Genomic DNA, 25,925 nt, shown 5'->3' with positions numbered 1-25,925 from the left:
GGAGCTCAGTGGTAGAGCACTTGCCTAGCATGTAGGAGGCCCTGGGTTCAATTCCCAGTACCACAAAAAAGAAAGAAAAAAAAAAACAACAAAAAACCAAGCCACAAAAAGACAATGAGGAAACTTAAACACATATTGCTAAGAAACCTACCTGAAAATACTATATACAATATGATTCAAGGGCCGGGGATTTAACTCAGTGGTTTCACCGCCTGCTGCGCAAGCGCAAGGACCTGAGTTCGATCCCCAGTTCCAAAAAAAAAAAATATATATATATATATATATATATATGATTCATATATGATATTCCAGAAAAGCCAAAACTACAAACATTAAACAAGTTACCTGGGCACAGGAAGGCTGGGATGAATTGGTGGAGCACAGGGGACTTTCAAGGAGTAAAACTACTCTATAATACTGTAATGGAGGATACATGACATCATACATTTGTCAAAACCAAAAGAACGGGCCAAGGATTTAGCTCAGTGGCACCGTACCTGCCTCATAAGCGCAAGGTCCTGAGTTTGATCGCTGGTACCAAAAAACCCCACAAAAAACCCAAGGAATGGCCAGGTATGGTGAAACATGCCTGTAATCCTAGCACTTTAGAGGCTGAGACAGGAGGATCACTACGAGTTTGAGGTTAGCTTGGTTTACAAAGTGAGTTCAAGGGCAGCCTGAAATACACAGTGAGAACCTGTCTTAAAAAACAGACAAAAACAAACCCCCAAAGAATGTACATTACAAAGCAAGAACTCTAGGGCTGAGGATTAGCAGAGTGGTAGAATACTCACCCAGCATGCTAGCATGCACCAGGCCCTAGATTTGATTCCCAGCACTATAAAAAAAAAAAGTGAAAATGCTAATCTAAACAATGTAGGGCTGGGGATTTAGCTCAGTGGTTCTGCCGCCTGCCCTGTAAGCACAAGGGCCTCAGTTTGATCCCTGGTGCCAAAAAAAAAAAAAAAGTATGAACTTTACTTAATAATGTATCATTTGGCTCAGCAATGGATGTGGAATGTTGGGAGATGAAGGAGTACATGAGAACCCTATTTTCTGTCAACTTTAAATTGCTCTAAAAATAAGGTCTAAACCAGGCATGGTAACAGGCCTATAATCCCAGCACTCTCAGGGGCTGAAACGGGAAGACTGCAAATTCAAGCCCCAGCCTAGGCAACTTAGAAAGTTACTGAGACTCTGTCAAAAAAAAATTTTTTTTAATTTTTTTTTTAGGAGACAGGGTCTGCTATGCAGTTCAAGATAGCCTTGAATTCACGACAATCCTCCTGCCTTAGCCTCACAAGTGGTGGGATTACAGGTATCTGCCACCACTCCCAGCTAAAATTTAAAAAAAATTTAACGGCTAGGGATGTAGCTCAGCGGCAAAGGCTTTGGGCTCAAACCCTAATACTACCAAATGAATTAATGAATGAGATCTATTAAAAGAAAGTAAGAATGTCTAACAAAAACATTCATTTCCAGAAAAGGAAAATGAGAAGTGTTATACATGAGAAACAGTCAATTCTAAACATACGAAGGAACACAAGCCAATTCACAACCTACTATCAAGTTCCTCTCTGCTCATCAAAGTTCCAAAGCAACATAGGAACGTTCAGTGCAAAATAATCTATGGTTCTGGTGGCCCAGAGCATAATTCAGACTCATATAACAGACTATCATACATGAGGGCGATCTGGCTACAACATTTGTCACCCACTGATCATCAGGGTTGATTCAGCGGATCTGCCTGGCGAGGGAGGTATCCCCTTCCTCTCTCCTTGCTAGGTGTACAATCCTCCCGAGAAGCTTCACACTTGGTCGGCCTTCCCCAGTAGAGGAGGGCATGTCCCTGGTCAAAGGTACACAAGTAGCTGCACTTCCCTGCTAGAACCTCCAAACAAGCTCTCAAATAACAGGCTATCATTTTACCGTATGGTTTAAATTTTTCTCCAATGAACTCTTTACTAAAACTTTTAATACAATGAGTTTCATCTCTTTAATCTTTTTTCTTTTGGTACCGGGGATCGAACTCAGGACCTTGAGCTTGTGAGGTAGGCTGCTGCACCACTGAGGTAAACCCCCAGGCCGCATCTCTTTAATCTTTTAGTCCACTCAATATACTGATAAGCACCAATAAAGCAAGTTTAAAAAAAAAAAAAAAAAAAAGAAACTCCTTCTCTAGGGAAGCATAACTGGAAAGGAAGATCAAAGATGTAACACTTTCAAGGCATGGTGGTGCATGCCTAGAAAGACAGCACTCAGGAGGCTGAGACAGGTGGATTGCTGAAGATAAGTTCAAGGCCAGCCTGGGCTACACAATGCCTGTCTCAAAACACACACACACACACACACACACACACACACACACACACACACACAAAAGAATAAACATACCAAGCCAGGTATGGTGGCACACATCTGTAATCCCAGCACTCAGGAGGCTGAGGCAGGAGAATCACCTTGAATTCAAGGCCAGCTTGGGCTACACAGTGAGCTCAAGACCCGCCCAAACTATGTATTAAGACCCTGTCTCAATAAATAAAATAGAATAGATCAAGAGTAAACTTTCTCAAAGAGCAGAGACCCAATGCTGAGGATTTACCCATAAATGAGATCAAAGCGTAGGACTAGAGGGTATTTTCCTATTCCCTCTGAGGTTGACTCTGATATACTTTACCAATGTGACCATGCTCTCTTCTGTAAGAATGGTTTCTATGCCCCTGGTGATGACATAGAACTACATGACCATGTCTAGACAGAGTAACTTGCAGTCCACCCCAGGGTAGACATGCAACCACAAGACACAAATTAGGTCTCTTCCTGGTAATTTGTAATTACAAAATCAGAAGCCTGAATCAGTAAGCCATGGGGAACCCCACTTGAGAAATCATAAGTCTTTTGAATCTAGCCTTACCAGTGGCAGCTCTAAATTTTTGGTTTTGAAGAGGCTTTAGGGTGTGTTGGGGACTGCAACACATGCTAGGCAAGTACTCTACCACTGTGCTACACTGCTATCCCATCCCTCTTTTTTTTTTTTTTAATTTTGAGATAAGGTCCAGCTAAGCTGCCCAGGCTCACCTTGAACTCACCATCCTCCTGCCTCTACCAAACATCTAAAAGGAAAGGGAGTCCTGATGAAGTTTGTGAGGGAGAGGCTAACACAGCTTGGGATGGCCACAGAGCCAACAGATGAGACCCTGGGTGAGGTGAGGAAATAGCAGGAAAAACCAGTCTGAAGAACATGCCTGTAATCCCAGCTCCTGGGGAGGCTGATGCAGAAGGGTTGCAAGTTTAAGACCAGGCTAGGGAATTTAGGGAGACCCTGTCTCAAAATAAAATTTAAAATATCTGGGGGATGTAGTTAAGCACTCACTGGGTTCAATCCTGAGTACTTCTGGGTTGGGTGGGGCACACACCAAGCAAAGACAAAGAAAAGCTGAGATGGGCAACTAAGGAAGAAGCTTCAGATCCTGACAGCTTCCCAGTTTCCAGGAGGACCCAAGGTATTACAAATTTCTGCCTTCGCCTCCCACGAGGGTTTCTAGCAACCTCCCCCTGACTTTAACTAGGCCCTCCAAAAGACTTTTAACTAACATACTTCTCCTGGGATTTAGCTCAGTGGTGCCACCACCTGCCTTGCAAGCACAGGGTCCCAAGTTTGATCCCCAGTACCAAAAAAAAAAAAATTTTTTTTAAAATAACTAACATACTTCATTACATTCAGCTTGATATCAACCTGTCTTTTCCTGAATTCTTAGATGACTGCAGATTAACTGGTTGCTCTTTTGGGAGAAGTCCATTTTCATTTAATATTACTAACTCTCTAATATACATCTTGTGCCCTTGGAGAAAACAGGCCAATAAAAATAATATCCTAAATGACACACTTTTTAGTAAATTTTTTTAAAGTTATTCAAGAGTAATTGCAATTTTGCCCCTGGGGATTGCTGTTGTTCCCTTAATAAAAGGAGCTGGCCAAAATTAGCCACCCACAAATCAGAGGAAACAATAAGAGGCACTGGTTTAAGCAATGTTTCACAAAGCAAGGGTAAATACGATTCCAAATGAAAATTTTAAGTGGTCCTTGAGACAGCTCTACATAACACTCATTGAGAAAGCTGATCACTTTTCTAATATTTCCTTTACATTAAAGAGAAAGCGTCAGTTTGGTTCCAGCCTTTCACTTCTCTAATGTACTTGCTAATCTTTTTTTTTAAAAAAAACAAGTCTCAGTTTCACAAGTATCGAAGTCTAGGTAAGAATGTAATAACATTGTTTTGGTTTCACTGTACTATATTTTTATAGTTTTGTTTTCTTAGGTCAATGATACAAGTTTTCTAGTAAAGATAATGATACAGATTATCCTAAATAAAGTTTAAAAGCCAATTTGGAGTGCACTCCTGTAATCCCAGTCACTCAGGAGACTGAGGCAAGAGGATCTCAAGTTTGAGGCCAGCCTGGGCAACTTAGCAAGAATCTGTCTCAAAATAAAAAACAAGGGTCCAGGATTTAGCTCAGTGGCACCATGCCTGCCTCGCAAACACAAGGTCCTGAGTTCAATCCCCAGTACCAAAAAAAAAAAAGAAAGAAAGAAAATAAACAAATAAATAAATAATTTTGTCTTTTTTTTTTTTGGTACCAGGGATCAAGCTTGGGACCTTGCGCTTGCAAGGCAGGCGCCAGAACCACTGAGCTAAATCCCCGGCATAAATAAATAAATAAATAAATAACAAAAGGGGCTGAGGATGTAGCTCAATATCCCTAGTCCTGCAAAAACAAAAATAAACAACAAACAAAAAGTCAACATAGAGAAAAATATTAAGTAAATAACAGCTCAGACAAAAACATAATACAGCTAAAATCTGTTTGGTCTAAAAGAATGATTGAAATTTGGGAAGCATTAGATAAATCATTGGCAAGATTATCAGAGTTTGCTCAATGAACACTCAGGCTAATACTTCTCAATAGAAACTCCTCTGAAACACAAAGGCCTACTCATCCTGTGGAAGAGGCCCTGGGACTTAATTCTCAAATCATACCTGGGGATACTGAGAGAGAAATGGTGTCCATCTTACAAATAAAAAAGGAAAGCATTAAGATGCATGTTCTCATAACTGCCATGAAGGTTTCCACAGCAGCTGAAAAGGTAACTTGTACTGCTCTCACTTCCTACAAGTTTCAGAGGCTACTAAGGCTATTGCTCCAATTTGGAAAAACACTAAATACAGGACAGCTGCGTCTTTAAAATGCAAAGTCCTCAGACTGGGAGTGCCTCCCTGGCAAGTGCAAGGTCCTGAGTCAATGGGGGCGTGTGTGTGTGTGTGTCTGTGTGTGGTGTGTGCAAGGCCCTGGGCTTGATCCCCAGTACTGCTCCTCCATATTATATATAGATAATTATATATATTAAAATATTGCAGATTAGGATCCCTGCTTTTACAGTGGATACTAATACAAACTGTAGATGAATCATTCTTCAGTCAACAAACCTTGTTTTTTTTTCCAGTATGGGAATCGAACTCAGGGCCTTGCATTTGCCAGGCAGGTGCACCACTGCTGAGCTACATCCCCAGCCCAACAAACTTTGTTAAAAACCTACTATGCAAAAAAAACAAACACCCTTTTTACCAAGATGGCGCCAAAGGCGAAGAAGGAAGCTCCTGCCCCTCCCAAAGCTGAAGCCAAAGCAAAAGCTTTGAAAGCCAAGAAAGCAGTGCTGAAAGGCATCCACAGCCACAAAAAGAAGAAAACCCACATGTCACCCGCCTTCCGCTGATCCAAGACACTGTGGCTCCAGCGGCAGCCGAAATACCCTCAGAAAAGCGGCCCCAGGAGAAAAAAGCTTCACCACTATGCTATCATCAAGATCCCCCTGACCACAGAGTCAGCCATGAAGAGGACAGAGGACAACAACACACTCCTATTCATTGTGGATGTCAAGGCCAACAAGCACCAGATCAAACAAGCTGTGGAGAAGCTCTACGACATTGATGTGGCCAAGGTCAATACCCTAACCAGGCCTGATGGAAAGAAGTAGGGGTATGTTCGACTGGCTCCTGATTATGATGCTTTGGATGTTGCCAACAAAATTGGGATCATCTAAACTGAGTCCAGCTGGCTAATTCTAAATACACATTATTTTCACCATTAAAAAACAAACAAAAAAACCCTACAATGTACAATATTGGAAAGAAAGGAGATAAATTTAAAAATGAATAATCCCTAACTGATTGCTCTGTCCCACATTTGCCCCCTTTTATACTATTTCTCACAGAGTATTTAGAGCAGTGATGGGGAACTTTTTAGAACTTTCAATGATAACAAACAGCCCGCTGTGGCATGTGTGCCACAGGTTCGCCACCACAGATTTAGAGCTACAGTATCTTAAAATGGAAGCCTGATCACTCTGCTCCCCCTGGTTAAATCCCTTCAGTGTCTTCTGCTGTCTTTAAAACAAGTTTCAACATCCTCAAAATGGCTTAAAAGCTCTGGGGGCTGGGGATTTGGCTCAGTGGTTTCGCCACCTGCTGCGCAAGCGCAAGGACCCGAGTTTGATCCCCGGTACCAAAAAAAAAAGCTCTGGGACCCTGCCTAACATCTGCTACCTCATCTCACTTCCTCTCACGCAGCTCTGCATTCCCAACTACACAAGACTTTGCTTAGGTCTTCAAGCCGACCAGGCTCCTCTTCTCTGTATCTTCGTCACTGTCTCTCATGTCTTCACCTTAATCCTTATTCATTCATGTCAAAAGTAAACATTACTTCACAGGGGACCTTTTCTGGACCTGCCCCCAAAATCCCAGACGCCCATTTTGTGCCTTCCCATGGGATCCTGCACTTTCCTTCAAAGCCCTTAGTACAAATACAATGATTATGTGTACCATGATTTAAGTCTGTCAAGACTATGAGCTCTTTTCTGTGTATTCCTCCAAGAATTTTTTTGTACACTAAAATGTACCCTTTAGCCAGGCATAGTGGTACACACCTGTAATCCCAGCACTTGGGAGGGTGAGGCAGGAGAATCACTGCAAGTTCAAGGCCAACCTACATAGTGAGTCAAGGCCAGCTGGAACTACATAGTGAGACCCTCTCTCCAAAAAAGAAAAAAATTTTTCCTTTAAATTTAAAATTAAAGGCCCGGAGATTTAGCTCAGTGGTTCCAGTGCTGGCCTTGCAAGCGCAAGGTCCCAAGCTCTATCCCTTGTACCAAAAAAAAAAAAAAGTAAATTTAAAATTAAAAAAAAAAATTTAAGGCCCAGGGATTTAGCTCAGTGGCACCATGCCCGCCTTGCAAGCACAAGGTCTTGAGTTTGATCCCCAGTAACGAAAAAAAAAATTTTTTTTTGGTACTAGGGATCGAACTTGGGTCCTTGTGCTTGCGCAGCAGGCTGTGAAACCACTGAGCTAAATCCCTGGCAAAAAAATTTTTTGATGAGTTTTAATCCCAGCACTTGAGGCGGGGTAGAAAGACTGAGTTCAAGACCAGTCTGGGATAGTTAGCAAGGAGTTCAAGGCCAGTCTGTACAGGGTAAGACCTTGTCTCATTAATTAATTAATTTTTTTAAATGGTTAAAAATTTAAAAGTCAAAGGCATGGTTTTTTCTGTTTTCATTTTGGCAGAGCTGGGGATCTAACCCAAGGCCTGGTAAGTGTCAGGTAAGCATTCTACCACTGAGCTACATCCCTAGCCAGTTAGGGCTTTTAAAATGATTTTTAGAACAGAAGAAGAAAATAGGTTGTGCCAAGTGACTTTCTACAGTCAAAACAGTCTTCAGTCACCAAGATAAACTGTCACTTTCAGGGTAAAACTGAAAAAGATTCACAAAGCTAACACTACCCAACAGGAGGCTCAGAATAAGTATCACTTTTGATTGAGGACTTAGGAGTTTTATTAATGAGCTCTGCCAGGATAATTACCTGAACTGGCATTTGAACAGGGATCCAAGGGAAATGTCCTAACTCACCAAAGAAGTGATTATCACTGGGGAGACACTGCTGGGAATAATGCTACACCTGATCCAGGCTAATGCAAGACCAGAAGTATAACAGATTAGAACAAAGGATCTTGTGCATGTGTGTGTATATATCGTGTATTCTAAAGACTACAGACTTTTCTACTTTGAAATTTCTCTATTTGTATTTTGCAATATGCTGACCTACCAATTCCTATATTCTATATCTAACCATCACTTCCAACTCTTTAAAAAGGGGAATGAGGGCTGGGGATTTAGCTCAGTGGTTCCGTTACCTGCCTCGAAAGCATAAGGTCCTGAGTTCGATCCCTGGTACCAAAAATATAAATAAAAAGGGGAATGAATTACTTAAACAAATATTTATTATGTCTCTCCATCCCTCCCTTTTCCTATCCCATAACCACTAAAAGCTTTTTTTTTTTTGGTGTGGCTGGATATCAAACTCTCAGGCACTTCACAGTGAACTACCTCCTTATCCTATCCTCTTTTTGAAATTTTAAGACAGGATCTTTTTTTTTTTTTTTTTTTTTTTTTTTGGCGGTACAGGGGATCAAACTCAGGACCTTGTGCTTTTGAGGCAGGCGCAGTGCCACTGAGCTAGATCCCCAGCCAGGGATTTTTTTTTTTTTTTTTTTTTTTTTTTTAGAGTAGGAAAATTGGGGCCGGGGATTTAGCCCAGTGGTTCCGTCCCCTGCCTCGCAAGCCCAAGGACCCGAGTTCGATCTCCGGTACCAAAAAAAAAAAAAGAGTAAGAAAATTAAATGGGTAATGGGAATGGAGAAAAAGAACAACTCCAGAGAGACAGGAGGGTCCCTTATGAGTCGCCCTTAAGACAGGAACTTTCCATCCTCCTGCCTTAGCCTTTTTAGATGCTGGGTTTACAGGTGTCCATCTCCATGCCCTGCTAAAAACACTTTTAAGTTGGGGCCTGGGATTTAGCTCAGTGGCACTGCCTGCCTCACAAGCTCAAGGTCCTGAGTTCGATCCCTGGTACCAAAAAAAAAAAAAACAACACTTTTAAGTTAACAGTAATGATAGAAGAAAGCGCTGGGGCTTTCTTTCACCGAGTTACACAAGAGTACAAAATGTGTTGAAGGGGCCGGGGATGTAGTTCAGCAGTACAATGCCTGCCTGGCAAGCGCAAGGCTCTGAGCCGGATTCCCAGTACCAAAAAAGAAAAAAAAAAGTGTTGAAAACTACACAGCAAAAGGAGAATGAATTATCAAGTAGGAGTTCATGGGTGAAAGCCAAGTGTTGAGGCTGAGGCAGGAGGATCACAAGTTCAAGACCAGCAACTTGGCAAGACATTGTCTCAAAATGAAAAATAAAAAGAGCTGAGGATGAGGATGTAGCTCAGTGTCAGGCCTGGTTTCAATTCCCAGTACCCCTCAAAAAAGAAAGAACAAAAGTTCATGGGTAGTTTTCAAAAACAAAAATGTAATGTATTACAAGTAATGCAAGAGGCACTGCAAAAATGTTTCAACTAATCAAATGTATCTACGAAAAGGTTCTCTCAACTCTAGACACAACTAGAATTTCAACTCCTGACAATTACACACAACAAATCACCTCACAGCCCTATTCAGGTGCACTCTCAACAGTACCCAGCAAGAGCTGAGGTCCCAGGCAAGGTTTCTGACAGCTGTAAAACGGTAAACCCTTGGCAGTACAATAATGCTGTACAAACAGTGGTGCTGCCAAGCTGAGCTTAAAGAAGAGCTGGGCTCCCCAGTGAGAATGGTGTTTGAATGCCAGTTCTACAACTTACTAGCTACAATCTTGAGGAAATTAATCTCTTTGGCCTTCAATTTCCTGTATGTTCACAATAGTCTAGAGCATGTAATCCCAGCACTAGGGAGGCTGAGGCAGGAGGATCACTGTGAGTTTGAGGCCAGCCTAGACTACATAGCAAGATCCTGTCTCAAACAAAACAAAACAAAACACCAATAATCTTACCTATCTCGTGGAGGAGTTAGCCTACAAGTAAACACTCAGTTAATGCAGTTATTGTACTTTTGAGTAGTGGGCAAGTACCACCATAGATGAGCTTGTGTATGTGTTAACTGGTGAACATCTGGATTCAAAGATTAATAGGTGCTGAGGCCAGGCACAATGTCCGGTGTCTGTATCCCCAGCTACTCAGGAGTCAAGGATAGGAGGGTCTCAGTTCCAGGCCAGTTTAGGCTATATAGTGAGACCCTGTCTCAAAAAAAAGTCTTTTTAGTTAAAAAACTTTAAAAGTTGGCAGGTAGCTGCTGCAGAAACATGTAATGAGTCAAACTATGAACTCTGCATTTAGTTCTTTTCATCTGTCACCTACCTTGTATACACCATCCCTACCCTCTTGAAAATATATACGGGAGGGCAAGGGCATATGAATATTCAGAAATGGGAAAAAGGGAAAAAGAAAATGGGAAAAAGGAAAGAACCCTATGTCTGCCACTCACCGCCCATGTGACTTCACCCAATTCAATGTCTTCAACTCAAAGTGAGGGGATCATACAAAATTATCCAATAAAAGCAGCTCAACTGTGCCAAAAACATAAAGCTAACACCTGCCCCTCAAAAGACCTAAACGACCTCAGCCACGCAAAGAAGCCTCCATTTAATAAGGACCACACTATAAATTAAAGGAATTTTTTTTTTTGGTACTGGGGATCGAACTCGGGACCTTGAGCTTGCGAGGCAGGCGGTGGAACCACTGAGCTAAATCCCCGACCCTCGAGGAATATTTTTGCAAAAACCACTGACCTTGACGCTTCCTCATATCCCTATATGAGATAGACCAAGACCATACAACCATCTGAGAGGAAAGAAAATGCAAAAGAAACCATTGTCCGATGACAGAACATCCCAGTTATTCAAAAAATATCAATCCTGTAATTATTTTTCACTACCAGGGTAGCAGGATAACATCAAGGTTTATGTGAAAGCCTGAGGGTTGAGGTAAGTGTTGTAGAGCGGGATCCACTTAGCACGCGGAAGGCAAGCTGCAGAGAAAACCACACAGAAACTGCAAAAACCCTTCCGAAGCTCTACATACTCTCTGACAGCTAGAACAGTCTCTTCACCGCTAATCTGGGTCCAAGACCCCCTCCCCCAGCCTCCCACGTGTGCCCAGAGCAGCTGTTTTCTCCACCAAACAGCTTTGGATTGGAAGCCTGGGATTCCGGGCCTGGTTCTGAATCTGAGTGACCTTGCGTCAGCCCCTTCCCTTCTGGACCTGTTTCTCCGAGTACACGGAAGCCCATCTAGGCAGACAACCCCCTTAGGCCTAATTTCCGTAAATAAAAAAGTCATTAGCAGAGAATTTTTTCCTCGGGTTGGTTGGACCACCCTCTCGCCAAAACAGGTTTCCACTTGCAGAGAGACCGCGGGGTCCTCTCGGAGCGACTGCAGCAACGCAGCCCACAAGTAGTGCGGGAACGTACACAGGATGCTTCCTATCGGGTCTGCCTGTCAGCCCACCTCGGCCCACCCGCTGCTGCCCGGGCCGCGCCTTTCCGTCCAGAAGCTCAGGGAGACCGGGCTGGCACCTACGCGAGGCCCGGGGCTGCGGCCTAGTGGCCCGCGCGGCCCGCCCCTGCACGCCTGCCCGCTCCAAGAGTGCCCCCTCAACGCCCTTCCTGGGCCTTCGCCTGGGCCTCGGCAACTCTGGACGTGTCGGGCCGACGACCAGGCTGGCCCTGCGCACTCACCGTAAATGGGCCGGAGGCGCCTGTCGTTAGGGTCCTGCACATGGCCCCGCGTCGCCATGATGACAAGCGCAGAACCACAGTGCGCACGCGCTGGGCAGGCCCCGGGGAAGGGGCTGTTAAAGGGCCAGCATCGATCTCACTCGTCTATCGCGATAGTCGAGGGTCTGCGGCTGAGAGCGCCCGCGGAAAAAAAGGATTTCCCCACCACCACCTAGTCCCCACTTTACTCGGGCTTTCTTACAGAGGCTTTAATAGGTGCTGTTCCTGGCGTAATGCTGGTGGCGTAATGCTGGTGGAGTAAGCGGGCTACAGGAGGCATCTGTTGCTAAAGAAACTATTTCCAGGGTAACCGCTGAGGAGCAGGAGAGGAATGGGAGAAAGCTCTCGGCAAAAGTTAGGGCTCGGAGCCGGGCCTGACGGCGCACTGCGGTAATCTCAGCACTGGGAGGCTCAGGCAGGAGGTTCGCAAATTCAAATACAGCAATTTAGCGATTTAGCAACACTGTCTCTAAATTAAAAAAAAAAAAAAGTAAAAGAGCTGGGGATGTAGCTCAGTGTGAAGGCCCTGTGTTCAATCTCCAGTACCACAAAACGGGGAGGGGGGAGGCTACCCCTGTTTATCCTTTTTTTTTTTTTTTTGGTACCGGGGATCGAACTTGGGACCTTACGCTTGCGTGGCAGGTGCCAGAACCACTGAGCTAAATCCTCAGCCCCCCTTTATCCTTTTGACTTCCTGCCTTGAGGAACCAGTTAACTCTTTGTTGAGAAACCAGGAACTCTTTGAGGAGATTGCCTCAGAGGAAAGAAGGCTAATCATAACTGCACTCCCAAAAAGTTGGAGAACTCTCCACCCCTCTCCTGGGGACACAGCCAACTAAGCATACTAGACAAATTGTAATTAAGTATTACCCTAGGTACTATGTTGCAAGCTCTTTAAACGTACAGTATTATCACATTTAATATTCATAACACCCCTAGGTACTATTATGACTTACTTCCCTTTTTACAGATAGATTTATTCATACAACACACAGTACCTATAAGTTTAGTGTGGTTTGGGTAATTTTCTGGTTTGTTTTTTTTTTTTTTTTTTTGGACTGGGGATCAAACTAGGGACCTTGTGCATGTGAGGCAGGCAGCAGAACCACTGAGCTAAATCCCTGGCCCTGTTTTTTGGTTTTGTATTTTTTTCAGTACCGCCGGTACCAGGAATCAAACTCAGGACCTTGTGCTTGCTCAGCAGGCGCTGGAACCACTGAGCTAAATCCCTGGCCCTGTTTTTTGAAAAGATTCCACTAGGTAGTTCAGGCTGAGCTTGAGGTCATTATGTAGTCCAGGCTGACCTCAAACTCGAAGCAATCCTCCTGCCTTAGCCTCCCCATTGCTGGGATTACTGGCAAGTAACACCACACCCGGCTATGTAAGAGATTCTGAAAGGATATTTACAGACATTAAACTTCCTCACCTCTTGATGGTGTTTAGAGGCTGATTTACTTAAATCTTTAAACTACTCTTTACTGTTTTAATTGTTTATTTAAAACAAAAATAAAACAAACAAGTATTTTAGCAGCCATGAGTACACTTAGCACCCAGATCTTGACTTCTATGTTTTTTTTCGGGGGGGGGGGGGGAGATTGTTTTGAGACAGGATTCTGGCGATCCTGTACCAGAGAGACCTCCATGTACCCAAAATCATTCTAACCAATGACAATGAAGGGCAGGAGCCTCAGGTAAACTGATCCCTGGATCACCATGAGATGACTCGAAGACTCGATGACTCGAGTAGTTCTGACCTGGCTGAGGTTGGGTGTGGACAGAGAAGGGAGGAGACCTGGGATTTACTTTTGATGCAGGTGAGTCACTGCAGTTTCAAGAATTTCCCAGAATGGAAAAATACAGCACCTTCAAGAGGGGCACAAGGGAGGCTCCCAGCGGGGACTGTGTCACTCAGCTCTGTTCTTAGGTTACTTTTGTTGGCAAAGCCCCAAAGGAATGCTGACGGCTTGGCACCCAACTCCCCCCAAACTTCACAAGGCCAGGATGTGCTGTGGACCTCCTAAAAGCAACCTCTAGAACCTCAGGTCACCACTGTTAGTAGGATATATTTCCTTTCACCCTGAAGCTGTGTAGCATCCAAGTCAGATGAATTGGCGTTTCTCTCTTCCCATGCCTGCACCTTGTCCTCACAAACCTGAGCCAGGGCCGGCCAGGGATTTAGCTCAGTGGTTTCACCACCTGCTTCAAAAGCACAAAGACCCAAGTTCGATCCCCGGTACCAAAACCAAAAAAAAGCCTGAGCCTGAAACAGTGCTCCAGCTCTGGGCCTGTCCTTACCTACTCCTGCAGGGCAGCTTCCATGCAGTGTTGCAGGCCTGAGTCTCACTGCAGGTAGCAAATGCTCTGACACCCCCACCCGCCCCAGCGAGCTCAAAAGCCCATCCTCGAAGCCGCACACTTGAGAACTTGGAACTCTTAGAGGTGACATTATGGGGAGTGCTTGGCACACAGCAGATGCTCATTACATAGAGGCTTCCATTTTTTCAACTCAAACACAAAGGAGTACACACCCTTTGTTGATGGCAGATTTGCTCTGGTGCACTGGTGTGGCGGTACAGGCCTGTAATGCCAGTACTTCAGAAGGCTGAGGCAGCAAGATTGCAAGTTCCAGCCCAGCCCGGGCAACTTAGTGACTTAGCAAGATCCTGTCTGAAAATAAAATGTTTTTTCAAAAAATTAAAAAGCTCTAGGGGCTGGGGATTTAGCTCAGTGGCACTGTGCCTCCTGACATGTGCAAGATCCTGAGTTCCATCCCCGGTACCAGGAAAAAAAAAAAAGGCCCAGGGATTTAGTTCAGTGGCACTACGCTTGCCTTGAAAGCGCAAGGTCCTGAGTTCCATCCCCGGTACCAAAAAAAAAAAACTAATTAGGAATCTTCCACAATATTTACTTAGCATAAATAAAGCCTAAAGGACAAAATAGACACAATTAAAGGTAGACAGAGATCAAAGCAGAGAAACACAGAATCTGAAACTAGTAATAGTTGGTATAAAGTAGGTATGGGCTTGGTCTTGCCAACAGTTCAAAGTATGAATTACTTTCCCCATCTGAAAGAAAACAAACTTGTGTGGTAGCATATATCTGTAATCCCTCCACTGTGGGAGGCTGAGGCGAGAGGATCACAAGTTTGAGCCCAGCCTGAGCAACTTAGTGGTTTAGTGAGATCCTGTCTCAAAATAAAAAATAAAAAAGGCTGAGGATGTAGCTCCGTGGGAAGTTTCAGTTTCAATTGGGTGGGAAGGGGGCCAGGAGAAAGAGGACAGAGACCAATGCACCTGGCTAGCAGTGCCTATTTTGGCCACCAGGTGGCGTATGACTACCAGATTGCCGAGGCCATTTTCCAGATCAAACAGGATGTCTCATTTTCTTCTTGTTTAATAAAATAGAGCAAATATGGGTTTTTTGTGTTTTTGTTTTTGTTTTTTGGTACTGGGGATCGAACTCAGGACCTTGCACTTGCGAGGCAGATGCGGCGCCAATGATCTAAATCCCCGGCCCAGCAAATATGGTATTTGGTCAGCTATATTTTTAAGTTTTACACTCAATTTTACTGAGGCATAATTTATATACTATGAAATTTGCCTGTCATTGTTTTGTGGTTTTTTGTTTTGTCTTGAGGTTTTTTGGGGATACTGGGAGTGGAACTCAGGACCTTTCGCTTTCAAGGCAGGTGCAGTGCCGCTGAGCTAAATCTCGGCCCTGTCGTTGTTTTCTTTTAAATTAGAAATATCCTGGCAGCTTCAGCCTCAGGCTTGGGGTCACTGAGCATCCTACAGGGATAAAACTTCCTTAAATGATGCCATGCCATGCACATGCTTTTGTAAGCTGCTTTCTCATCCACCGCTTGGATAAATATTTCCTAAACACACTTCGCAGAAATACTATATCTGTGCTCTTCCCAGCTGAAGGTAAAAAGGCCAATTTACTGTGGAAATATTTTGTGTTCTCAAGTTTTTGTGTCTTTGACAGTTTCCAGTTTTGCAGTGAAAAAAATCTCAGAGTAAGTCTAATTCACATTTCTAAGGTTATGAATGATATTTAGCAAATTTTAATGTTTAAAACACATTTGCATTTCTTTGATCAAGCTGATTATGTCCTTTGGTCATTTTTTTTCAGGCTGTTAGTCTTTTCTCATTAATTTATAGTCATTCCTTTTTACATTGAAAAAATTAGCCCCATGGCATAAATATGTGTTTGAATTTTTCTTTTTTCCAGCATATTGTTTGCATTTTGACTTTGGGCATGGTTTTTTGTTTTGTTTTTGTTTTTGTTCTTTCGGTTTTTGGTTTTTTGAGTTTTTGTTTTTTGGGGGGTTTTTTGGTACTGGGGATCGAACTCAGGACCTTGCGCTTGTGAGGCAGGCGGCGGAACCACTGAGCTAAATCCCCAGCCCATGGTTTTTGGTTTTTTGAAACAGGGTCTCACTCTGTAGTTCAGGCTGGCCTCAAACTCACAGCCATTCTCCTGCCTCAGCCTCTTGAGAGCTGGGACTACAGACACATGCCATCCTACCCCACATCCATTTGGAATTTATTTCCACATGAGTAATCAGTTACAATTCCAGCTTCATTTTATCTTATCCAGTTGCATCGAACCCTGCCAGTTACATAATCCATCTGTTTCATAAAGCGAACAGTGCTGCCTCGATCACATATGAAATTTCCACGTGCATTTCTGTCCGGTTTTGGAATAGTGTACAGATTCCATCCAGGGACAAGTTAAGCCATGGCCCACAGTGAGGAATCTGACAAGCTGGCTGGGTTCCCTGGTGGGCATCTACACTGGCTCCTAGAGCCTCTCAGCCTCTGCCTGCTTGGCCAAGGGGGATGCCCTGACTTGAGAGGAAGCATCCTTGGGGAGCAGTGCTGCTGTTCAGTCAGTTCTTTGGTAAAAATAAAATCCAGTGTGGTGGTTCACACCTAAAATCCCAGCACTCTGGCAGGCTGAGGCAGGAAGATCGAAAATTCAAGCCCAGCTTGAGAAATTTAGCAATTTAGGGAGGTTCTGTGTCAAAATAAAAAAGGAGGCTGGAGATGTGCCTGAGTGTAAAGATCCTGGGTTGAAGCCCCAGCACTGGGGGAGGGGGGATAAGAGATAAGGGCTTAAAACCATCTAGGAAATACAGGAAATGATTCTAAAATTTATAAGGAAATGCAAATGACCTAGAAAGGCCTAGATAATCTTGAGAAAGAGGAACAGAATAGAAGGACTATGTGAGGAGATTTCAAAACTTACCATAAAACCCGTATTCAGACAGTGTAGAATTGGCTTAAAGATAAACAGATCAGTAGAGCAGGGTCCAGAAATAAATAATGTATAGTTACTTGATTTATGACATAGGTCCAGGTGCAGTTCAATGGAGGAAAGAATTTTTCTCCCAATACATGGAGCTACAGGGTAAGTCTTTTGAAACACAACAAACAGGCCTGAAATAAAGTTCAATGGTAGAACACTTGCTTGAGTTTGATCCTTAGCAACACAAAAGAAATTTTTAAAAATCTTTACCTCATACCATACACAAATATTAATTAAAGCTAGGACATGCCAGGCCTGTGGCACACTCTTGTCATCCCAGCACTCTGGGAGGCTGAGACAGGAAGATCACAAGTTCAAGCTCAGCCTGAGCAACTAAGTGACTTAGTAAGCCCCTGTCTCAAAAAAAAGCTGAGATGCAGCTTATTGAGAAGGTCCTGGATTCAACAGCAAAAAAAAAAAAAAAAAAAAAAATAAGGATGGGGGAGGTGTCATAGACCTAAACATAAAAAGTAAAACAATAACACTCTAGAAGAAAACACAGAATATCTTTGCAAACTGGGGGTAAACTAGGATTTCTTAGGTGGGCACAAAGAGCACTGTTCATAATAGATAATTCTTTCCTTTGAGCTTAGTATGGTGGCACACACCTGTACTCTCACACTCAGGAGGCATAGGCAGGAAGATCATCACCAGTAGAGGCCAGCCTAGGCTACATAGTAAATTCAAGACCAGCCTGAACTACATAATGAGATCTTGTCTCCAAAAAGCCAGGTGGGGGCCAGGGATTTAGCTCAGTGGCACTGTGACTGCCTCACAAGTGCAAGGTCCTAAGTTCGATCGCCTGGTATGGTGGCACATGTCTGTAATCCCAGGAAAAGGGAGGCTGGGTCAGGAGAACCACCACAAATTTGAGGCCACCCTGGGCTACATAGTTCACATTCAGCCTAAACTCCACAGTAAAGCTGGGCATGGTGGTGCATGCCTATAATCCCAGTACTTGGGAGGCTGAGGCAGGAGGATTGTGGTGAGTTCAAGGCTATCCTGGGATATATATTGAGTTCAAGGCCAACCTGCACTAGAAAGCAAGACTCTTGTCTCAAAAAAAATTTTTAGAACCAGGGATTTAGCTCTGGTTTTGCCGCCTGCTGCGAAGCACAAGGTCCCAAGTTCGATCCCCAGTACTGAAAAAAAAATTTTTTTTAGGGCCAGGGATTTAGCTCAGTGGTTCCGCTGCCTGCCTCGAAAGTGCAAGGACCGGAGTTCGATCCTCCGTATCAAAAAAAAAAATTTTTTTTAATTAAGAAAATAAACTTATTGGAGTTCGATCCCTGGTACCAAAAAAACCCCAAACATTAAAAAAAAAAAACTTCACAGTGAGACCCTGTCTCACGCACACACACACAAAATCCTACAAAGCCCCCCAAAAAACCCAGAATTGCAGAAGTAGCTCAGTGTGAAGGCCTTGGGTTCAATCCACAGTACTACAAAATATAATACAATACCATGCAATACAATGTGAAAAAAAAAGAATCACTGAGAAGTCCTGGCAGGGAGACGGGTGGGTGGGGAGACTTGGAAGTTGTTCAGTTTAATGGGAGCAGGGGAGTGGGACTTGACCATAGTCTCAAGTATTGTCTCTTACTAATTTTCCTTTAATTGATCATTCAAGTGAGGGTGTTTTCTAAATTCAGTGGGCACAGAAAATTACCCTAAACTTCTAAAATGAACATTCTGGGATATAACCCTGGAAACCTTTATCCACACAGCGCACCTAGAAATTTACATTTTAACACCCCACCCCACTCCATTTCCCCTATCCATTCTGCCTATCTTACCAAACCACCTTCTGAGAGATACTGACTTAACAGGAAGGGTCTTCCCCTGGGAAACTCAAAGTATGTTTTTAGCCAGTATGGGGAAGAAAACTGAGGGTTTTCCTGGAAAATCAGACTAAGATGTAGGTGATTCTTTTTTCTTTTTTCTTTTCTTTGTACCAGGGATCGAACTCGGGTTCTCACACTTGTGCGGCAGGCGGCGGGAAACCGCTAAGTAGGTGATTCTAAGAAGTCTCCTCCTGGAGCCTCTAGAACAGTGTCTGTGCAGTCTGAGGGATGAAGCTGGAGGAAGGGAGGGTGCAGCAGCGCCTGGCAACTCTGCCTAGTAACCAGGCAGCCTGGAAAATGTCCCAGCATACTCTGAGGACTTTGGTCCAATCTCTAGCCTCCTCATGAATATGTATGAGTCCCCAGATGTCAGCACCCCCCTTCCTGCTCAAACACAACACACACACACACACACACACACACACACACACACCACTCCTCAGCATTGTCTTCTCCACAATAGCTGGCAACAACTCTAGCTCTCTGCTTCAGATCTGAAATCCTAATTCAAAATTTCATTTCAGGCCCTGAGGACACACACACATACAAACTCACACACAGAATGTTTTGGGGCCTGGCAATTCTGTCAGGAAACTGGCTTTTAGCAGTGGTTTCACACATCATAGATGAATATATTTGTGACTAGGTGCAAAAGACAAAAGAAACAAACCTTAAAAATAAAATGGATGCTTAAAGCCTGCCCCTAGAAGTACTAACTCCACACAGAAGATAAGGCCATGTGGTGCCTGCCCTTCCTTGTGTAGACCCTGTGGGCTGACTCCCTGATCCCAGCTCCCACCCTACTCTCTGTAGAGGCCATGTTTCCCCTTCTCAGCTGTCCCTAAGTCCCTCTGGGCAATCATCGGGCAGCTGCCTTGTTGTGTGCAACTGAGTCACACCTGGGGTCACTGAGAAATACAAGAAGAAAATGGAGAGCCATTGGTGGGGCATGCTGCAATCCCAGCACTCTGGGAGGCTGAGGCAGGAAGATTGCAAGTCTGAGCTCAGCTCTTAGCAAGACCTTGTCTCAAAAATACAAATATTGGGCTGGGGATTTAGCTCAGTGGTTTTGCCACCTGCTACACAAGTGCAAGGACTGGAGTGCGATCCCTGGTACCAAAAAAAAAAATTTAGGAGGGCTAGGGATATAATTCGATGTGAAGGTCCTGGGTTCAATCCCTAGTACCCTATGCCAAAAGAAAGTGAAACCTCAAAACTTTCAGGTGGAAATTAAAAGGCTATACTGGGAGTATAGCTCAGTGGTCAAGAACTTACCTAGCATGCATCAGATCCTAGACTCAATCCCCACCATACACACACACACACATACAACACACACACAGTAGTGTAGGTAAATACATTCTAATGCACTCACAATTTATTTGGAGCCCTCTATAACAGTGATGACAAACTTTCAGAGCTTTAAGTGATAACAAATGGTCTACTGAGGCACCAGTGCTCTATAGCAATGAGAAGAAATAAACTAAATTTATATGCAACAAGGCTATACAACAACATAGGTAACTGGGCATGGTGATACACACCTGTGATCCGAGCACTAGGGAGGCTGAGGCGGGAGGATCACTGTGAGGTCAAGGCCAGGCTGGGCTACATAGTGAGACCCTGTCTCAAAAAAGGTGGGGGGAGAAAAGTGGGGTCATTGCTGTGACACCACCTGACTGTGTGGTTCAGAAGCCTTTGGAACTGGTTCACAGGAGGGGTTTGGAAAGGTTTGGAAATGCCAGCAGGAGAAGCAGCACTAGAATGCTGTGGGCCAAGCTTGATGGAAGCTTCTGGTTGGAGCTCAGGAAACCAGAATGCTGATAAAAAAAAATTTAAGAAAAGGCAGATGGTAAAGACCAGGCCCAGGAGATTTCAACTGGGGGCAAGGACCTCATTGGCAGCTGGACTCCAGGGCATGTGGGTTATGCTCTGGCAGAAAAAAATTGTCTACATTTTGCTCCTGTCCTGAGATGCTGCATGAGACTGAGATTATGGGCTATAGACTAATTAATCTGGCAGAAGACATTTCAAATCAGTCTAATTTTGAAATGGTGACATGGGTATGGTTGGGAGCTTTTAGCCAACTCTTCCTTGAGAATTAAAAGCAAAAGACACAGCTGAATAGTTTAAAAAGTTTTGGGTCTGACCAGAAAGGAAGCTCCAGTAAAGTTAAAGCCTGCAAAGATGGAGCAGAGGAGAGCTTGGCTGCTAAAAAGATTACCATTAAAAAGAAGCCAAGAGGCCAGGTGTGGTGATGCACACCTAGGCAGTTCGAGGCCTGAGCTATATAGTGAGTTCCAGTCTAAACTACACAGCGATACACTGTCTCAAAAAAAAAAAAAAAAAAGCCAAGAGTTAGGCATGGTGATGCATGCCTGTGATCCCAGTACTTGGGAGGCTGAGGCAGGAGGACTACCACAAGTTCAAGGCCAGGCTGGGCTATATAGTGAGACCTTGTCTCAAAAATCAAAACAGGGGCCCACTGCCTGCCCCACAAGTGCAAGGACCCAAGTTTAATCCCTTGGTGCCAAAATAATAAAAATAAAACAAAATAAAAATGGGGAGGGCCGGGGATTTAGCTCAGTGGTTCCACTGCCTGCCTCACAAGCGCAATCTCCCAAGTTTGATCCCTGGTACCAAAAAGATAAATAAATAAAATTTAAAAATAAAAATGGGGCTGGGGATTTAGCTCAGTAGCACCAGCCTGCTTCCCACGCACAAGGTCCTGAGTTCAATCCCCACTACCAGAAAAAAAAAAAATCAAAAGAAATAAAAAAGCCAAGTACTTTGGATCTGGACAATACAAAGGATAGCTTGAGGGTTGGGGGGGGGTCCCCCAAAAGACCCGACCCTTTGCAGGTTCAAAATTGCAAAAGTGAAAGGCTTTGCTTTGAGGAGAGCCCCAGACACTATTGGTGAAAGGTTGCCTAGGGAATTGATTCCCCAGGATTCAGATCACGGAGCTCAGACTTTCAGGCACTCAGAGGCCTTTACAACCTCCAGCAAGATTCAAAAGGGCTCAGCTACTGCTCAAACTGGTGACAGACCTTGGCATCATCTACGTGGTGCTGCTTTTATGGACCCACAGAATGCTACAGTTGTGGGGTCAGGCAACTTCCGTCCAGATTTCAGAAGAAAGCCTGGGAGGCCAGTGTGCCCCTCGAGGGCAGTGAGTAAAGCTGTGTGAAGCCATAGGTGTGGTGGAGACCTCAGGATGTTGAAATACCCAGGAACGTGAAATGTCTGAGGAAAGCTGCAAGGATGGAGCAAAGCTGACCCAAGAGAGAAGCCATAAGGGCTGAAACTATTGTAAATAGGTAAGTTAATTAGATATCTTGTAGGCAGTTAGACGGGGCCAGGGCCTGAGAAGCCAACAAGGAGGACAAACAAGACCCATTCACTGAAAGGCAGTATTGTAAAAGAAGAGAAACTACTACACCCGCAGAGCATGAATAGCAGTGATTGATATTCTAAATAGGTATCAATCACCTGGGTGGGGAACCAAGATCTTCCAAGAAAAATCCCTGACCCAGTCCTTACCACTGAAAATCCTTGCTCATTCCTTGTAGGCTTGCTACTGACTTGTTTCCCCATTGGATCCCCATTTATTTATTTATTTATTTTTTTACTTTTATTTCCATTTATTTTATCCCTAATTTATTCCCGTGCCATAAGTTTTTGTTTCTTCAGTTTCTTCTGGGATATCTTTTTCTTCTGTGCAACTTCCTCCTCTGGTTTAGGAACAATTTGTTCTTTTTCAGTAAGGATCATCTCAATATGGCAGGGGGAGCTCATGTATGGGTTAATCCGGCCATGATCTCTGTAAGTACGGCGGCGCATCTTGGGTGCTTTGTTCACCTTGTAAGACCGAGGGCCTTACCAAACGCTCCGAGGAGCTGACTGCAGCGAAGAACACCTGGGAAGGAACACACCGGAGAAGTTGGAAAGTAAAACAGACCTTAGTCTGGCCAGACAGCACTCCCAAAGCAAAGTAGCTTAGAGAGGCGACTAGCCCAGAGTCCGAGGCTCTTTTTATAGGGGGTTGCAGGGGAAGTTAACAGGCGAAATTTACAGAAGCGGAACAAAGGTTAGTGATCAGCTGACACGTACTGATGGTCAGCAGATGTTTGTAGATTGTTCTGTAGATAGCGGTGTCCCGAACATCAGTTTCGAACAAAGAGTTGAGTACTTTACTTTGGGACCTTATGGCTGATACAGATCTTATCTAGTGTCCCGGAACTAACAAGCATCTTTACTCACATTCAATCACAGTGGGGGCTAGGGGAGTTTTATGATTACAGAGTTATGCAGTCCCACAACCTGGATATGTTCAATGACCAGAGAATCGAGATCTAAACCCTTAAGCTCAGCATTACTCTCTGCATTTTTAAGCATGTGCAGCAAAAATTCAGCACTCTTTTTGGGCCACTGGCCCTGTGTCCAGCCCCACTGTTTGGCCTGGGCACACCTACCAACTCCACCATTGTAACGCCTGAATGGCACACATTGTTTCTTTAATGTGACATCCTTCAGATACTTGGTGGCCTTTCGGATATGCATACTCTTGATGGCCTGGGCAGTTTCATGAGTATTCTTAAAGTGAACACGAAGATTTGAGGGTCTTGATTTGCATGATTTTGTGGGGTTTTCTGGGTCAAGAGAGTATCGAACCATTTTCACAGGTCACCTCTGGCCACTTACAGGAAGAGCTGGATCCCCATTTAATCAATATTACCAAAGTGACTTTACTTGTCATAACCTTATTGGTTGTTCATAGTTTTGTCCACCTTGTGATTTCTCATTGGATCAATATTACCTAAATGACTGTACTTAAAATCTCACTAGTTGAATATAGTTTTGTCCTACCTTGAACCTGCCTCCCCTCTTGGCTTTGTCCCATGAAACACCTTTGAGAAGTTGGGTGAGCAGGCAACCCACTTTTCACTTTCCCACTTTCCACTTTTTCTTCTGTATAAATTTTTCCTACTCTTTTTTTTTTGGTACCTGGGATCGAACTCGGGTCCTTGCACTTGTGCAGCAAGCGGCAAAACCACTGAGCTAAATCCCCAGCCCAATTTTTCCTACTCTTAACCTCAATTGTTTCTAGAATTCATCCTTCAATTTTAGAGAACATAAACTCGCACTTCAAATATCTAGCAGGTTTGGGAGTTGTGTCTCTTCCCCCTTGCAATGCCATAGGGGTGGGGTTGCCTAAGTCCTTTGGAATTCACATTTTGCCACAGATTACCCCAGGTGCCGGACAAGGAACTAGGATTTAATATTTGCCCTGCAGGGTTTAGGTCTTGCTTTTGTCCCTTTCATTTCTGTCCCCCATTTATACCTTTTGGAATGGGAATGTTTACCCTGCGCCTTTGTATGTTGGCAGTGTTTAACTTTCTTTTTATTTTTACAAGGGCACAGCTAAGAGTTTGCCTTAAATCTCAGAGGAGACTTTGTACTTGGACTTTTCAGCAATGCTGGAACTGCATTGGATTCTTAAAAGACAGATTAAATGCATTTTGCACAAAGTGCCAGGGGCAGAATGTTATGGTTTGTATCTAAAGGTCTCGCTAAAGCTTCTTGTACTCATAGGTGGAACTTTTGGGGGGTGTTTGGATCATGGGGTCATGATCCTCATCAGTGGATTAGTCCATGAGATAAGTTTACAGTTAAACGTGATGGGAAGTAAAGCCTGGTCATAGGAGGTGGCTTGGGCCAGGGATTTAGCTCTGTGGTTCCGGCACCTGCCTTGAAAGCATAAGGTCCAGAGTTCGATCCCCGGTGCCAAAAAAAACCCAAAAAAACAACACACACATAGGAGGTGGTTTACTGAGGTCATAGCCTAGAAGGATATATCTCTGTTCCTCCTTCCTCTTCTTTCTCTGCTTCTTTTTCCTTTTTCCTTTTTGTTTTTTTGAGACAAGTTCTTACTATGTAGTTCAGGCTGACCTTGAACTCACTGCTTAGCCCAGGCTGGCCTCAAATTCCCTAGGTAGCCCAGCCTGCCCTCAAACTTGTAATCCTTCTGCCTCAGCCTCACTAGTGATATAGAAATTTTTTTATTTTTTTTTTTGCTGGAATTAAACCTGTGCACCACCACACCTGGCCTTTTCTCTGTTTCTTGCTTCTCACTTTTATGCCATGAAGGAACTTTTCCTCGGCCATGCTGTCCTGCCTTAGATCCAATGGGCTATAAGTTGAAACCCCTATAAACTGTCAGCCAAGATAAACCTTTCCTCCTCAAACATAAATAAATAAATAAGCAAATGTATTGAATAGACACTTCTCAAAAGAAGTAAAATTGGCCAATAAACCAGGCATGGTGGTACACACCTATAATCACAGCACTCTGGAGTGCAGAGGCAGAAGAATCACAAGTTCAAGCCTAACTAGGACAAGTCCTTGTCTCAAAATTTTAAAAAGTTTTAAAAAGGACAGGGGGCAGGGGCGGGGGGAGGACCAGGGATATAGCTCAGTATAAGAATCCTTATTTCAATCCCAGTACTACAAAAACAAAAACAAAAAAGAGGCCAATAAGCATATGGAAAAAATGTTCAACATCTTTACCCATCAGGGTAATACAAAGTAAAACTACACTGAAAGTCCATCTTACCCCATTAGGAATGGTTTATCATCAAGAATTCAGGGGCCAGGGATTTAGCTCAGTGATGCTGCCGCCTGCCTCAAAAGTGCAAGGTCCAGAGTTCGATTCCCGGTACTGGAAAGAAGAAAAAAAAGAATACAAAAAACAGTAAATATTAGCGAGTACAGGAGTCGAGTGGGACCCCTTCTATACTGTTGGTAGGAATGTAAATTAGTACACCCACTATGGAAATAAGAGCCACCCTTCGATCTAGCTACCCCACTCCTTGGCATATATGGTAGCTGAAGGAATTAAAGTCAGCATACTACAGGGATGCTGTGTTTATTGTAGCACAATTCACAATACCCAAGATTTGGAACCAGCCTAGGTGCCAATCAACAGATGGATAGATTAAAAAAAATGTTATATATATATATATATAATGAATTTGATTTTGGGGGGGCAGGGGTACTGG

The 25,925-nt window shown here is 43.8% G+C and overlaps 1 protein-coding gene, 1 non-coding gene and 1 pseudogene across 2 annotated transcripts in view; 1 reads left to right on the top strand and 2 right to left on the bottom strand.

Annotated features, from left to right (window-relative positions):
- Nucleotides 1-11,986, bottom strand: part of Naa25 (N-alpha-acetyltransferase 25, NatB auxiliary subunit) — an 82,622-nt gene extending 70,636 nt beyond the window's left edge. Inside the window, exon 1 of the mRNA XM_087198401.1 lies at nucleotides 11,669-11,986. Within this exon, the coding sequence (XP_087054527.1) occupies nucleotides 11,669-11,726 (58 nt within the window). The 5' untranslated portion in view covers nucleotides 11,727-11,986. The remainder of the gene's footprint in view (nucleotides 1-11,668) is intronic.
- On the top strand, nucleotides 5,620-6,161 carry LOC106009281 (large ribosomal subunit protein uL23 pseudogene; annotated as a pseudogene).
- A 10,485-nt stretch (nucleotides 11,987-22,471) lies between the features above and the next one.
- On the bottom strand, nucleotides 22,472-23,570 carry LOC106009319 (uncharacterized). The gene is made up of 2 exons (XR_015446185.1): nucleotides 23,188-23,570; nucleotides 22,472-22,725 (listed from the first exon to the last, which is right to left on the bottom strand). It is a non-coding gene; the product is annotated as an uncharacterized LOC106009319 (transcript).
- Between the last annotated feature and the right edge of the window lie 2,355 nt (nucleotides 23,571-25,925).

This window comes from Heterocephalus glaber, unplaced genomic scaffold (genome assembly GCF_053883595.1).
Source record: "Heterocephalus glaber isolate CG9 unplaced genomic scaffold, H.glaber_assembly_v1.0 deba00001687, whole genome shotgun sequence".
NCBI classification, from domain to species: domain Eukaryota; kingdom Metazoa; phylum Chordata; class Mammalia; order Rodentia; family Bathyergidae; genus Heterocephalus; species Heterocephalus glaber.
This window is presented reverse-complemented; position numbering and strand designations above follow the sequence as displayed.